The sequence below is a fragment of the Pelophylax lessonae genome (assembly GCF_965119305.1).
Source record: "Pelophylax lessonae genome assembly, chromosome: 7".
Taxonomy (NCBI): domain Eukaryota; kingdom Metazoa; phylum Chordata; class Amphibia; order Anura; family Ranidae; genus Pelophylax; species Pelophylax lessonae.
The window spans coordinates 213,677,053-213,693,963 of NC_138774.1; the positions used below are offsets into that span (position 1 = coordinate 213,677,053).

The 16,911-nt window shown below is 43.7% G+C and overlaps 1 protein-coding gene across 4 annotated transcripts in view; it reads right to left on the reverse strand.

The window, feature by feature from the left end:
• TRAF2 (TNF receptor associated factor 2) overlaps positions 1-16,911 on the reverse strand; it is a 108,851-nt gene that overhangs the window by 1,368 nt on the left and 90,572 nt on the right. For all 4 annotated transcript variants that reach the window (XM_082264411.1, XM_082264413.1, XM_082264412.1 and 1 more), the window contains 3 exons: positions 15,430-15,783; positions 11,659-11,836; positions 636-784 (listed from right to left, as the gene is read on the reverse strand). In XM_082264411.1, coding sequence (XP_082120537.1) covers positions 636-784; positions 11,659-11,836; positions 15,430-15,783 — 681 coding nt within the window. The remainder of the gene's footprint in view (positions 1-635; positions 785-11,658; positions 11,837-15,429; positions 15,784-16,911) is intronic.

Genomic DNA, 16,911 nt, shown 5'->3' on the forward strand with positions numbered 1-16,911 from the left:
CAATGTCTTGTGTGTCACAGAAAGTGAGGGGAAATCTACCCAACTAGAACCCAGGCAGCAAAAACCTATACATTTCAGCTAGAGATTCCCACTAACATTCATCTCTTTGCACTTTGTGAGGGGCAAAATGGAGACCAAGGCCCATCAACCTCCTCCTTGGCATCAATGAAATCAAAGCTTATGCTGTATCAGAGCACAGAAAATATATAAATGCATTTTGGACGCCATGTGAGTTTTTTGTTTTTTATTATTTAGACCTTTAAAACAATCTGAGAATAATTGGGGCAATTAGAACAGCACTCCTTTAAATACGTGTATACTTTCCTGACAGTTTGGAGGATGAGGGTATTATTATAAACAGCACAATAAGATTTTTTTATTTTTTCTAAAAGCATAAAAAAGTTATAGGTTTAGGCTTTAGATATACTGTATTAAGCATAAGCCATTATAGTCTGTGTTAAGTTTAGAGTAGATCAGACAATGAAAGGATGCCTGATTTTTTTGCTCTGGTCTGTCTTGTTTCAGACACTTTTACAGCCATGAAATACTTGGGTGACATTGAAAATATTTTATATTGCTTTACAAGTAAGGGTGTATGGTTGTTTCCCCAAATATGAGCTCCTCACTCCACTGACCTTTTGGTTAAACGGCCACCTCAGAAGGGCATCGCTGGGTCCTTTCATGACCACAAAGAAGAGGGAGAGGTGTGTTCCACGTCCAGTTCCATCTCCATTCAGGTATATTCGTAGACACATTTTGTAACCATATTTACTGGTATAGAAAGCTGAATAAAAAGAACACAATAGGTTATTAGACAAAATATGTTTCCTCGTCGCTGTTAACTGTATGATCCTTTCCTGCAGGTGACCTGCAGCCTTACCTCCATCTACGCTGCTTGGATCTTAATACTTTATGTACTTTTAACATTTTCCAGAGACTGGGCAATTTCCAGCATTTAGCCCAGTAAACCTATTATTGGGTAATTCCACCACTGGCTTAAATATATGGAGCTATTGACTAAGTTCACACAAGCGTTCAAGAGTGTGATTTACATTCTAGGCTGCATTTTCCAGCTACTGTGCACTGTGAGTCCTTTGTGGACAAGCATATTAAACATACATGGGACGTGTCCAAGAGCTGCACAGTCCCTGGATGCTCTCCCACATGTATATCACCTAAATTCCAGCTAAGGGTTTTGGTTGTTCGGGCACAAATTCATTTCCGAGTATCAATGGCAACACCTTCCTCTAACAACCAATCCCAGCGATGACAATCTCAGATAAACAATCACACCTGATACAGCCATTAGCCCACTCATGAAAATTAAATGAGCAGAAGGCTGGACAGTCTTCCCCATGTACAGGTGCATCTCATAAAATTGGAATATCATCAAAAGGTTTCAGTAATTCAATTCAAAAAGTGAAACCCCTATTTTATATAGATTCATTACACACAGAGTGATCTATTTTAAGCATTTCTTTCTTTTATTTTGATGATTTGGGCTTACAGCTATTGAAAACCTGAAATTCAGTGTCTCAGAAAATCAGAATATTACATAATACTAATTAAAAAAAGGATTTTTAATGAAGAAATGTTGGCTTACTGAAAAGTATGTCCATGTACAGTATAGAATGCACTCAATACATGGTCTGGGCTCCTTTTGCATGAATTACTGCATCAATGCGGCGTGGCATGGACTGCTGAGGTGTTATGGAAGCCCAGATTTCCTTGATAGCAGCCTTCAGCTCGTCTGCATTGTTGGGTCTGGTGTCTCTCATCTTCCTCTTGACAATACCACACAGATTCTTTATGGGGTTTAGGTCAGGCGAATTTGCTGGCCAATCAAGCACAGTAATACCATGATCAGTAAACCAGGTATTAGTACTTTGGGCAGGTGACAAGTCCTGCTGGAAAATGAAATCAAAATCTCCGTAAAGCTGGTCAACAGAGGGAAGCATGAAGTGCTCTAGAATTTCCTAGTAGATGGCTGTGCTGACTTTGGACTTGATAAAACACAGTGGACCAACTCCAGCAGATGACATGGCTCCCCAAATCATCACTGACTATGGAAACCTCACACTGGACCTCATGCAACTTGGACTTTGTGCCTCTCCTTTCTTCCTCCAGACTCTGAGACCTTGATTTCCAAATGAAATGCAAAATTTTCCACAGTCAGTGATGATTTGGGGAGCCATGTCATCTGCTGGTGTTGGTCTACTGTGTTTTATCAAGTCTAAAGTCAGCGCAGCCAGCCAATTCCACCGCACTAGCTGTAAGCCATAATCATCAAAATTAAAAGAAAGAAATGCTTGAACTATATTACTCTGTGTGTAATGCATCTTTAAAAAAATTAATGAGTTTCACCGTTTGAATTGAATTACTGAAATAAATTCACTTATTGATGATATTCTTATTTTATGAGATGCACCTGTAGTTGGAGTTTAACTTTTCCTATGAAAATCTATTTACAAAATAAATGCATGTTGAATCAATTATTAACAGATGCCCCCTCCCCTAACCTATGTTTGCAAACTTGTGATATTATATTTTTGTTTATGGTCAGCAATTAAAATCTATGGTGCTCAGCTATTCAGACATTGAAAGTGCATTAGAACGCAGGGAAATTTTTAAACAACATCTGTGTGGTGCTGGGCAGACCTCACAGCGAAGTTGATGGTTGGTTTTGACGTTGGTATGGTACATTACAAATATGTGCAGAAGGTGGGAGCAGCTGTGGATACTTTGAGTACATCCAACATGCTTCCCTCACAATTTTCCTGTAGAGAATGAGATGATCATGTCATGGCTTTGTGATATACAAAATGTATAAGTACTTCAGAACTGTGCAGTCACGAGCACAGTGCTTATTCCTGTTTCATAAGCATAAGGCATGATTTTTCTCTGTTGTTAAAACTTTTGATAACACTAGACAACAAAGATATTATTTTTGGCTGCTAATCATGAAAATAACCTGTAATTTAGCTGATCACGACCCCTTTTGTTTTTTTAGAAATCTTCAGTTTTTTTGCAAAATCTGTTGGCTATGCTACACACATGAAAGAAACATCTGAAAACATGGAACTGTTGTTGAAGCACATCCAGTGCACCAAGTACAACTGTAATATCTATGGAGAGCAAAAAGTAATGGATCTGCTGCTTCAAATGCAGCTGGGATATACCAAGTATTGTTGTTACATATGCAAATGGGGCAGTCATGAAAGAGAATTACATTATGGCTACATTCACACCTGAGCGTAGCGTTTTTTTCAGCGATTTTACCGCAATTTTTACCGCAATTTACAGGCGTTTTTAGATTGAATGGAGACCAATGGAAAACGCCTGTAATCTGCCCAAAAAGAAGCTCATGTACTTTGAGCGTTGGGCGTTTTGCTTACAGCGTCCAAACGCTCAGATGTGAACAGGGGCCATTGAAATGAATAGGATTTGTCTTGTTGTGCATTTTGAGAGCTGATCCTAGAGCAGAAAAACGCCCCAAAACGCCTACATGTGAATGGAGCCTATGAAAAAAAAATGTCCAGAATTAGATTCCAAGACAGAAAGATGTGGCACATGAACCACTTGTTTTTCCAGAAAAGAGGCTTTTAACTACACTTCACAAAAATCGGACTAATGAAAAATGTCATTAAAGTGATGAACGCGCAAGGCAAAGGTGTTCCCAGGAATAAGTGATGCCAAGATTAGGGAAGGCATTTTTGTTGGTCCACAGATAAGATACGTCATCAATGACAAGAGGGTCCAAGATCTGTTAGTGGATATCTGCTAGATATCTGTTGTTGGGAGAATATCACCATGAAAGCATTCAAGGATGTTGAGAATTTTCTTGGCACCTACATTCAGTATATTGATGAACTTCTTACAGTATACAAGTCCATGTAGTGCAACATGTCACTGAAGATTCATTTTCTACATTTACACTTGGACTTCTTTCCCAAAAATCTAGGTGTACTCAGTGGCTAACATAGTGAAAGGTTTTACCAGAACATTGGCACAATGGAAATCAGTATCTGGGCAACTGAAATCCATCAGTGCTGGCGGGCTATTGTTGGACACTGCAGCTAGATAACCCAAACACAGAATACAAATAAAAATCAGCAGCCCAACATTTTTAACCGCGTTGAATTCACATGCAATTCTGCATCTAGGAAACATTAGGTGTTTAAATACATTATGATTATAAAAAGCTCATTTTATGTTTCCCAAGAAGATGTTATACAGTCATTCTAAAATTATATTTGTATTCAGTTTAAAGGGGTCTATCATAATCACAGAGAGTTTTTCAGGAAGCAAAACTTTTATAAAATATAATAACAAAAAATAAAAAGTGTTGTCCTATGTATAATACTGGGTTTTCCAAGTCAGAAGAAACAGCGATACAAGGACACAGAGAGCAAGGTGAAGTGGTGCCCATTTATCACTAGGCTTTGTTATATCATCCGAGTAAAAATGGATTTTTGTAAGAACTTACCGTAAAATCCTTTTCTCTTAAGCTCATTGACAGACGTAGTCTTCTTGATTCTCAAGAGCTGGGTTATGTTGTCTCCGCAGGAGTAGGACTAGGCAGAATGACAAAACGTTCTGGCTCCACCCTAGGGGCAGTCCCTGAGGGTATATCCTCCCTCTCTCTGCTACAGGGAATCAGTTCTGTTTAAAGCAGTACAGAGAATTTAACCCAACCCAACTCAATGATAGAGGGGCGGGTACTACGTCTGTCAATGAGCTTAAGAGAAAAGGATTTTACGGTAAGTTCTTACAAAAATCCATTTTTCTCTATCGCTCATTGACAGACGTAGTCTTCTTGATTCTCAAGAGCTGGGACATCCAGAAGCAGTGCCACAAATGAGGGGTGGGATTGACAAAATCAAATCCAATCTAGAAGGCCCAACCGGTGCCAAACTAGAAGTTTTTAAAGGCTCATTATAAACAAAGAATGAGACTAAAGAAAAATTTTCCAACGGAAAAAAACCCTCGAGGTAGACCACTGGTCTCCTCAAATTGCGGCCTGCAAAACCTTGCGGCCAAACGAGGCATCAGACGATGCCATTACATCAACTTTATAATGTTTAGTAAAGGTATGCACCGACGACCAGGTAGCCGCCTTGCACACCTGGACCACTGACGCCTGATGGCGAAAGGCCCATGACGCACTAAGTGCCCGAGTAGAGTGCGCCTTAACAGGGAACGGGGGCTCCCGACCCTTAATAGAATAAGCCTGCACTACCGTCTGTCTGATCCATCTGGAAATGGTCGCGGCAGATGCAGGCAACCCCTTTTTGGGTCCATCTGGGATCACAAAAAATGAATCCGTCTTGCGAAACGAGTCTGTCGTTTTCAAGTATACCCTGATTGCCCGGACCACATCCAAGGAGTGTAAAGCAAACTCCCGAGGATGACTGGGCTTAGGACACAGGGAAGGTAATACAATTTCTTCATTCAGATGAAATTCTGAAACCACTTTTGGTAGGAAGGATGGATTCGGACGAAGAACCACCTTATCTCTATGAACCACCAGATATGGTGAACGACAAGATAATGCGGCCAGTTCTGACACCCTGCGTGCAGAAGTAATAGCCACCAAGAAGGCCACCTTCTGGGACAACGTGGGTAGAGGAATCTCCCTAATATCTTCAAAGGGAGGTTTCTGAAGAACCGACAACACTAAATTAAGATCCCAGGGGGGTAACGGCGCGTGCACTGGCGGAGCCAGATGTCGCACCCCCTGGATGAAAATTCCGCACCAAGGAATGAGTAGCCAAAGGCTTCTGAAAGAAGATGGCTAATGCTGAGACCTGACCCTTGATAGTACTCAAGGCCAGTTTCTGCTCAACCCCTTGTTGCAGAAAAGCCAATATTCGACTAATCGAATAAGACCGAGGACGGAACCCCAAAGGTTCACACCATGCAATGTAGGACTTCCATGTGCGATGATAAATCTTTCTGGAAGTCGCTTTCCTTGCTTCAACTAGAGTAGGAATAACTGAAGCTGACAAACCTTTGTCCTTCAGCACCTGGGTCTCAATAGCCAGGCCGTTAAAGCCAGCGATCGTAAAGCAGGATGGAAGATCGGTCCCTGAGACAGTAGATCCTCCCTGAGAGGAAGTCTCCACGGGACGTCCGCCACCAGTCTGACCATGTCGGCGTACCAAGCTCGACGAGGCCAGTCCGGAGCTACCAGGATTACTGGGATTCCTTCCTCCTCTATTCTGCGAAGAAGTCTTGGCAGTAACGCGAGAGGAGGGAAGGCATATATTAGCTGGTATTGCCCCCACGGGGCGATCAGTGCGTCTGCGGTTTCTGCTAGAGGATCGCGGGAGCGAGCCACGAATCTCTGAACTTTCCTGTTGAATCGTGATGCCAACAGATCCACATCCGGGGTGCCCCACCGTAGGCACAACTGGTGGAAAACGTCTGGATGGAGGGACCATTCCCCCTGATCCAGGGTCTGACGGCTGAGATAATCTGCCTGCCAATTCTCCACCCCCGGAATGAATACCGCAGAGATTGCTGGAACAAATCGTTCCGCCCAGCGAAGAATGTAAGCCACTTCTTTGGCCGCTCGGACACTCTTGGTGCCCCCCTGGTGATTGACATAAGCCACAGCCGTGGCATTGTCCGACTGGATCCGAACCGGGCTGCCCTGGAGCTGCTCGGTCCAGTGAATCAGACAAAGTCTGATCGCTCTCAGTTCCAATACATTTATCGGTAACCTGGATTCTTCCGGGGACCAAAGTCCCTGGACAGATAACTGACCAAGAATTCCTCCCCATCCGGATAGACTGGCATCCGTGGTCACTATCGTCCAATATATTGGCAGAAATGACTTTCCCTGGCTGAGCATTGGAGACCGAAGCCACCAAACCAGAGACTCTCTGGTCTGTTTGCTCAATCGTATCTGATTGTCCAGGGATTCCAGATTCCGATTCCATCTCGGAAGGAAAACTCTTGTCCTGACTGTGTCTAGAATTAGACCCAGATATTCGAGCCTCTGGGTGGGAACCAGAAATGACTTTTGCTGGTTCACCAGCCACCCGAATTCCTGTAAAGAAATCATAGTAATTTCTATGTTTTGTAGCAAGGTCTGAGGAGACTCTGCATGAAGCAGAAGATCGTCTAGGTAACCTAGAATCGATATACCTCTTTGGCGCAGAAGTGCCAACATTGGGGCCAACACCTTTGTGAAGACCCGCGGAGCCGTGGCGAGACCGAAAGGTAACGCCACAAACTGATAGTGGTTCTCCTCTACGGAAAAGCGTAGAAAACGCTGATGTCCTGCGAAAATGGGAATGTGAAGATAGGCGTCCTTGATGTCTATGGACGCTAGGACATCCCCTGGATGCAGGAAGGCTGCTACCGTGCGAATGGACTCCATTCTGAATCTTCTTATGTTGACGAAAGAATTGAGTGCTCTTAAGTCCAGAATTGGACGCACTTTGCCCTCTTTCCTGGGTATTGTAAACAGGTTTGAATAAAACCCTTGAAACCGTTCTGTCCAAGGAACGTGGACTACCACTCCTTGTTGTAGTAAATCTGTGACTGCTCTCCGCAGATCTTCTAAACGATCTGCGGATAGTCGGATATTGGAAGGGAAGAATCGCGCCGGTGGGAGAGATCGAAACTCGATCTTGTACCCTGACCTTATGACTTCGCAAACCCATTTGTCCGGGATTCTGGAAAGCCATGGATCCGGGAACCGGCGAAGACGTCCCCCCACCCCAGTTATGGGTGGGGGCGCACCTTCAGGCTTTGGATGGTTTATCTTCAGGTCTGGAGGGGGCGGGCTTTTGCTTGCCCGACCAACGACCCCTGACGCCTCCTGCAGGAGCTTTGGAGGACTTCGTTTTTTCACCCGCTGGACGAAAAAACCTCTTGTGAGCAGAAAAAGAAGGCCCTCGTCTTTGACGAGTTCCTCTACCTTTAAAATTTTGCGGTAAAAAGGTGCTTTTTCCACCGGTGAGATCCTTAATGATCTCATCTAAGTTGGCTCCAAATAGACGCTCCTGAAAAGGGGATATTAGCCAATGCTTTTTTGGAACCTTGGTCGGCTAACCAACCTTTTAGCCACAGTGTACGCCTGAGAACCACTGCTGAGACTGATGCTCGCGCCATTAATGGAGTGGCGTCTAACGCCGCATCACATACAAACTGTAACCCCTGTATCATTTGTTCCAACAAATCTGATACCGCCTGAGGGACTTCTTCTAAGTCCCGGCGTAACCACTTGGTCCATTCAGTTACAGCCTGCGAAACCAGACCAATAGCAATTATTGGTCTGAAAGCTGATCCAATCAAGGAAAACATGGTGCGAGACATAGCTTCTATCTTGCGATCCACTGGATCTTTAAAAGACGGAGCGTCTTCTAAAGGAATAACCGTGGCTTTATTCAATCTAGCAATAGGTGAATCCACCACAGGTGGTTCTGTCCATTTCTTAATCAGGGTTTCCTCAAACGGATAACGCCTGTCAATGCGTTTAGAAATATTAAAAGTGCGTTTTGGCAGACGCCATTCTTCTTCGATTGGATTGCCAAAACATTTGGGCAATGGAAAAACCTTCGCCACTTTGATGCGTTTTTTAGTCCCAAAAGGGATCTCAGTTTCAGCTATTTCTGATGGAATACCCTGTAACCTTAAAGTCTCTTGAACAGATACAATGAGTGCGTTTACCAACGCTTCCTCTCGGGCTATGGCGGATGCCGAAACATCCTCCTCACTGTCTGAAGAGACAGGACCCGAGACACCAATACCAGATGAAGTACCTGCAACTGCAGAAATAGGCTCAGAGTCTGAATCCGAAGTTTCAGATAATAAGGGGTTAGGCGGGGGTCGCTTTCTTGCGCCCTGTCCCTGACAAGCCACTTCCACCCGGGACACAAAAGTTTCCATAATAGCTGACAAAGATTCAATTGTCAATGGGGTGCTGGAGGATCCCGCAGACCCCTCGAGGGGATCCGGAGGAGATAAATGAGTGGCAGGGTCCATGTTAATACAGGACACCTTAGCCAGCAAAACAATAAAAACTTTTTTTTTTTTTTTTTTTTTTTGTGTGTCTCCCCCTAGCGCAATAGCGCCCCTCAGAGTACCTGCTTCTCGATCCCAGAGAGAGAGAGAGGGACCCCCAAGGCTCACCAACCGATGCAGTGCAGTTTCCAACAAACTGCAGTCAGCATCTGTCTTACACAGACTGGAAGGAGCTGTTTGCTTTTTCCCGGGCAGAAGGCGTGGCTCCGCCCCCTGTGTACGCCTTCCGGCGTTCCCAGCCCTCCACGAGGTAGCTGGGCTCACAAAACATGGCCGCCCCCATAGAAGAGACATAAGACTCCAAAAACATGGCGGCCGGCGTGACCTGAGGACATACATGCATTCGGTCTACGGCAAAATGGCGGCGGACCGCCGATATCGTCTTCCCAGCACATCCACCTGCACTCTGCTAAGAGGTGACATATGGATCTACAGAGATACACTGCACATAAGGTAGGATTATACCTCCTATGTCTGCTGTAATGTTACAGTCTGCTGGGTAGAGTGTTAGCTCTTGAACCAAGTCCACTTCCCACAAACACATGCTGTATTACAAGGGGGACTTGTAAGTATCAGATATATACTGACCATATATGGAGGGGCCCATAATATATACTGCCTCATAAATGAGGAAAAAAGGGAACGTTTACTCACCATACCGAACCGACAGGCACCCTCTCTTCACAATACCCTCTCCACCGGGGTGGGGGTTTGTGGACGCCTCGACTCTCTGGTACCCGGCGTCCAAGCGAGACTTTTAACTCGCAAAGTCAGTCCCTTCACTGGGACTCCGTCGCGGCCGACTCAGCGCACTGGTCTGCACGCGCTCTTAGGCAGAAACCGGGGTGACCACTGGATCTCAACATCCAGCCCGTCGCCCGGCCCCGCATACTTACTTGAATATGTCGCGGCCGACCAAGCGCAATGCCATGGTCTGCGCGCGCTCGTAGGCCGGCTGGGGTGACCACAAGTGTCGCCCAGTCCGGCATTTTTGCTTGAAGATCTCACAGGAAAAAACACTGGAGAAAACTACCTAAAAAATGTCTTTTTCTTAAAGAAAAAAAGTCTTGCCAGGACCAAAGATCCCAGCAAGGAACTTAGGTCCTTACTCCTGACTAGACAGAAAAAAACTGATTCCCTGTAGCAGAGAGAGGGAGGATATACCCTCAGGGACTGCCCCTAGGGTGGAGCCAGAACGTTTTGTCATTCTGCCTAGTCCTACTCCTGCGGAGACAACATAACCCAGCTCTTGAGAATCAAGAAGACTACGTCTGTCAATGAGCGATAGAGAAAAGAACTTTTGGATCTAATGCCTCGTTTCCACTGAGTGGTACGGTACGGTTCGGAACGGTACACATTGCGTTTCCACTGCCAATAGTACCCTTTCATGATAGGCGTGGTGTAGCAGGAAAGCTGTGATAGACGATTCTCTGTCAACCAAAGTTCTGCAGAGTGTAGCTCCACCCTGTTGGTATGGTACTAATGTGCTTGGTACCCCAACGAAAGGGTACCAAAAAGTGGTACAGTACGGTTCGGAATTAGGGTACCATTCATAATGGAAACGGCATAAATAGCGTACCGAACCGTACCAGAAAGCTCAGTGGAAACGAGCCATAAAAAGACCCATAAGGAGGAGTTCCCATTTGCTTTGCAGGGTCTGGACTTTGCAGTAGGAGGGATATCCGAACACTGGTATAGGCAGCTTTTTCTGCTGGAATGGAAAATTATGAGGCACCAAAATAATTCCACCACAAGGCAGTTGAGATAGTTATTGTTAACCACAGCTAATAAAACTGCAACACATACATCTGTATCAATAAAATAGCTAAAGTGATTTGGCCACTTTCGAAAGAAAAGTGGGAAACTTATTGTCCCAAAGAGGTGCCCAACAGTTTTTTTTTTATTTTTTTATTTGGTCAGTCCAGGATTGCCTTTCATCCTACCTAAAGGCTGATAAGCGTAAAATGGAAATAACATTCAGTTACTGCAGTGCTTCCCACAGTGCGCAACAGGTATCACTGGTACACATTGGGAGTATGTTGGATAAAGCTCACATAGGTGACACTTCTAATCCACAGTAGAACACCTTTAACTGCCTGACAGCCATCTCAAAGAGCTTATCCAATGTAAAGATACATTTCTTCTAGTGGCAACTACAAGGAAAGGCAACAGTCTGCACACTGATCTTTGATGAACATAGCAGAGATGAAAGTATTGATTGGATAGTCTGCTGGATCTCTCATAGAGGGAAAGAAGTTGCCACCGCACAGGGGTTCAAATTGCAGCATTTGCAAACTGCAAAAAAAAAACTCAGCTTGGAATTCTGAACAACATTTAAACATGGCATAGGCTTTGATGGTTGCAATGACTGAAAAGCACTAAACAAAAAAACAGATGTGAAAAAAGGGCCCTTTGTATTGAAATCTACTACAGAGTAGGCAGTTTCGCATCTATCCCAAAGAAGTGAAAATTAAGTAAAAATGTAATAGTAATTCCTCCAACAGGCTGGTTTCCAGGTATCTATTACAGTCATGTGCCACCCACACATTTGTTCATGTCAATGATCTCGGATACCCAGTCTATGTCCTACATTACTCCACCAAGCTGTTAAAAGAGACTCACGAGGGGAGAACATGGCTGGGCAGCGGCCAACAATAGCATCCTGACGCTTCTTGGCAATCTCCAGAATTTTCCAGACAAATATCCCATCGAAGGTGGAAAGTTCTGCCTCCTGTAGCCTAGTCTCCAGTTCTACCAGCTGTAGGTCCTTCTGTCCCAGTGTACGCTCAAGATGTTTTACCTGTGAGCACAAGAGATCAGAGGGTAAGTCATTCCGTTTATCTCACACAACTTACAGTCTTTCTAACTAAATCCCTATGGCTGCCAGTATCCTGGTCTTTTCCCTTAAAGTTATAGTTCAACTTCAGGAAAATTTTCAGAAAATCCTCCATTGAATTTTTATATCCAATGAATAGTAGAAACCAGAGCTCTTCATTTTGTAAATGGTGAAGGTACACCCATTACAGATGCAACTGTTGGGGGTTCTCTCCAGAAAATCTGCTGGCCTCTCATTCCTCTAAGCACTGCTAAAGAAGGGGCACCTGCACAGTTTGAACGAGCCAGAGCGATTACTACCAAGCTAAGCAGGAGCGCCAAACTAAATTGACAGGTGCCGTTCAAGGCTCCACCGGGTCCCTCTAATGTAGCAACCACTTGGAGCGCAAGAAAGGACAGAGCTCATCCTAGCTGTAGATATTTAATGGAAAAAGGAAAAGTCCTGGAAGTCACATCCAGTCTGAATGACAATAAAACACATTGCTGTGATATTCAGTCTGTCCTGTAAATGGCAGGAGGGAGAGAAAGGAAGGGCAAGCAGTTTTCCTGGAGAGAACCCCAACAGCTGCATCTGTAATGGGAGTACCTTAAATAGGAGTTCCAGCTGTGAAAAAAAAAATTAAAAGTCAGCAGCTACAAATACTGTAGCTGCTGACTTTTAATATATAGACGTGTTAAAGAAATTATGAATGTTTCATAATCATTTATATGTTTTATAATCATTTATGCCTACAAGAATATATATATACCTACATAAGTAGTTTTTTGTTAGAACTGCAAGTCATCACATTCTAACTTTCCACCATATCCTGCTAATAATTTAAACCAGGGGTCTTCAAACTACGGCCCTCCAGCTGTTCAGGAACTACAATTCCCATCACGCCTAGTCAGGTCTGTGAATGTCAGAGTTTTACATTGCCTCATGGGATGCTTGTTCCGCAACAGCTGGAGGGCCGTAGTTTGAGGATCCCTGATTTAAACAATGGCTTACTACACTCCATGACTTCACTATATCCTTTCCCTATATCCTGTAACCTGTCATAGAAAATGGCCTACATGCCTAATGGATAGTAACCATATGCTATATGTATACATTAAGTTTCGGTTTATATTATGTAAGACAGAGACCTACACCCCTTGGAGGAAGTGATACAATAAAGCATGTTTTTAGGCCTACCAATCATTGTCCAGGATGCTCTAAAGTGTATACAAGATAAGATACATCATCATATGCAGGCCAGACCAGGTTGGCTGCATGTGAAAGGAACCTATTCCACGTGTCACTGTAGCTAATAGGCCTATGCCTATATGTAACCTGTCTCCTCGTATACGAGAATAAGTCTTTTTTTCCTTGTATCAGCTTGTGGTCTAAGGCAGTGGTCCTCAACCCTGGTCCTCAGGGCCCACTAACAGGCCAGGTTTGCAAGATAACTGAAATACATCCCAGGTGATATAATTTGCTGCTCAGTGATTGCAGTACTCTAGTCTGAATCTCCCCAAGGTAATACTTAAAATCTGGCCTGTTAGTGGGCCGTGAGGACTGGAGTTGAGGACCACTGGTCTAAGGTGATTTCGCTAACAAGACACTTACCTGTCCAGGGAGGCCGGGATGTCAGCACCCCAGCCGATTTTCAGATCGGCTACCGCCGCCATTCACTGTAAGGGAAACTGGCAACGAAGCCTTTCGGCTTCACAGATGGCTCCCCACTGCGCATGCACAAAGTATGCTGCTCAGTCTGATTGGCTCGGCAGCGGGGGAAGGAGAAACTGGAGGGAACATCCGAGGGACAGCACCATGGCACTGTCACCAGGAAGTGATAAAGGGTACCAGTCAAAAACAGCTACCAGTTCCCCCTCCCCCCTGAAAGGTGCAGCGGAGGGGGCGAAGCAAATGAGCAAAAGCTCCACGTTTGAGTGGAACTCCGCTTTAATCATTCACAATAGGAGGTGCTCGGGTATGTACTATTTATTGGATATACAAATGCATTAAGCGATCTTTTAAAAATCTTCCTGAAGGTAAACTTACACTTTGATAAAAATGTATATATATTGCTAAATATAGAGTTGCGCTCAACCAAAATCCCACTAAAAAGATAATATATTAAATATAGAATATAAAGAGCATAAGTGAATTAAATAGAATTGCAAATAAGGTGCAAATAAATATATATATATATATATATATATATATATATATACACACACACACACACATATATATATATATATATATATATATATATATAAGACTTATGCTGAATATGTGATCCACAATAAGGGTATATAATATGCAAATAAATAAAGATTTAATTTACAACCAAAATAACGGAATTTTTGTAAAATCTTACCTGTAAAATTCCTTTCTCTTACGTCCTCCGACAGTCGCCGCCCCTCATAAGTCATCACTATTGGGATGTCCCAAAGCAGTGTAGACATGAGGGGTGGGAGACGCAACCGCACAAAAGGCAACGCAGTACCCACATCAGAGAAAGGAACCTTACACACACAGTAAGAGAACCGGCTGGGCAATAGAAAAAAGCTCAAAGAAAAGATTAGAAAGTCTGAGACTGAAGCCCCAGCACAGGGAAGCCTGACTACTCCTAACGCTAGGCAGAGACAAACTGAGTTGGGATGGATTACTGCAGGGGGTATTGACCAGTGGGACAGCCCCCATGGGTGTGTCTATGCTAAATGCTTTTGTACTTTTAACTAAGTCTTATGCCTAGCTACTCCTGCGGAGCGGAAGTCAATACCCAATAGTGATGACTTATGAGGGGCAGCGACTGTTGGAGGACGTAAGAGAAATATCAAATCAATATGTGATTTGTAATCCACAGTAATTTAAATGAAGAAATGAGACAGTCCCCAGGTTAAGCAGTTAATAATAGTCCATATAATAAATCCAGTATTGGGTGATTATGGATCAATAATACCAAACCAAAGGGAACCAAATTCTTGATGTGGATCTCCAGTACCTCCACCAGATAGACAAAAAACACACCGGTGCACAATAAAGGCTTACCAGATGTCACCGACCCCTTGATTATAGGGGGTCACTTCAGGCAGAGAAACACAGACCATCGGTACCAGGCCTAAAGATTGGCAGTTCCCATACACCTCCAGATCGACCTCCTTATCGCCAATGATGATAGCTCAAACACCATACCCAGGAGAAACAATAAGGACTCTCATGGTGAATTATGCATTAGGAACCCAGTTTAATTTTAGAGATATATTCACATTAAGGGTCAGGGCTTCTTAGTCAAGTAAGGGTTTGGAATTCGTTTTTACATCATGCCAAACGCTAATGGCAACTTTTTTTTTTCTTTCAAAAACAATTGCACCATTTGGAGACCCAATTATTTTTTCTAGTCTTGGGACAGGTCTGGTCTCTAAAACACCCCATATTCCACTATTTGTCAGTTCCAAACCTGCTCCACACCAATAAGACAATTTTTATTTTCCTGATGGATAAACCTCTAAGTATTCCCAAAGTATGACCCTCAAACATAAGGCTTCAACCCACAGGGAAGACTCCAGGCAGCTTTTAAGATTCACCTTGGCAGCGAGGGTATCAATCTTCTCCTGGTCTGTCCTCCGCAGCTTCATGGCCTCTTCTGTGGCCACGCTTGCCCTCTCCACCTCTTTGTTAAGGACACAGACAATATTTTCCATCACCACACTCTTGTTCTCTAATGTCTCAAGCTTCCGCAGCAAATCTGGGACTTTGGCAAATTCTGATGTTGAATGCAATGTGGTTAAGGAAGCTGCGCTGCCCTGCATGGACAGTGACCCCAGACGCTGGGTGACATCAATAATCTCTTTCCTGTGTGGCTGGATGAACTCCCACACTTTAGCCAAATGCTCTGGCAAGAACTTGGTCTCATGCTCCAGGCACTTATCATTCTCCACCTATGAAAACACAAATAGATGAGGCTACTGAGTGGTTAAAGAATCAGCAGAATCAATATTCATTAGGACCTACAGTTGTGCTCATAGGTTTACATACCCTGGCAGAATTTATGATTTCTTTGCCATTTTTCAGAGAATATTGATAACAAACTTCTCTTTCACTCATGGTTAGCGTTTGACTGAAGCCATTTATTATCAATCAAGTGTGTTTACTCTTTTTAAATCATAATGACAACAGAAACTACCCAAATGACCCTGATCAAAAAAGTTTACATACCCCAGTTCTTAATACCGTGTATTGCCCTCTTTAACATCAATGACAGCTTGAAGCCTTTTGTGGTATTTGTGGATGAGGCTCTTTATCTTCTTAGATGGTAAAGCTGCCCATGCTTCCTGGCAAAAAGCCTCCAGTTCCTGTAAATTCTTGGGCTGTCTTGCATGAACTGCGTGTTTGAGATCTCTCCAGAGTGGCTCAATGATATTGAGGTCAGGAGACTGAGATGGCCACTCCAGAACCTTCACTTTATTCTGCTGTAGCCAATGACAGGTCAACTTGGCCTTGTGTTTGGGATCACTGTCATGGTCGAATGTCAAAGTACGTCCCATGCGCAGCTTCCGGGCTGAATGCAAATTTTCCTCCAGTATTCCTTGATAACATGCTGCATTCATCTTGCCATCAATTCTGACCAAATTTCCTGTGCCTTTGTAGCTCACACATTCCCAAAACACCACCTCCGTGTTTCACAGTAGGAATGGTGTACCTTTCATCATAGGCCTTGTTGACTCCTCTCCAAATGTAGCGTTTATGGTTGTGGGCAAAAAGCTCAATTTTGGTCGCATCACCCCAAATGACTTTGTGCCAGAAGATTTGAGGCTTGTCTCTGTGCTGTTTGGCATATTGTAATCGGGATTCTTTGTGGCATTTGTGTAGAAATGGCTTTCCTCTGTCAACTCGACCATGCAGTCCATCTTTCTTAAAGTGTTTCCTTATTGTGCATCTTGAAACAGCCACACCACATGTTTTCAGTGTCTTGTATTTCACCTGAAGTTATTTGTGGGTTTTTCTTTGCATCCCGACCAATTTTCCTGGCAGTTGTGGCTGAAATTTTAGTTGGTCTACCTGTCTTC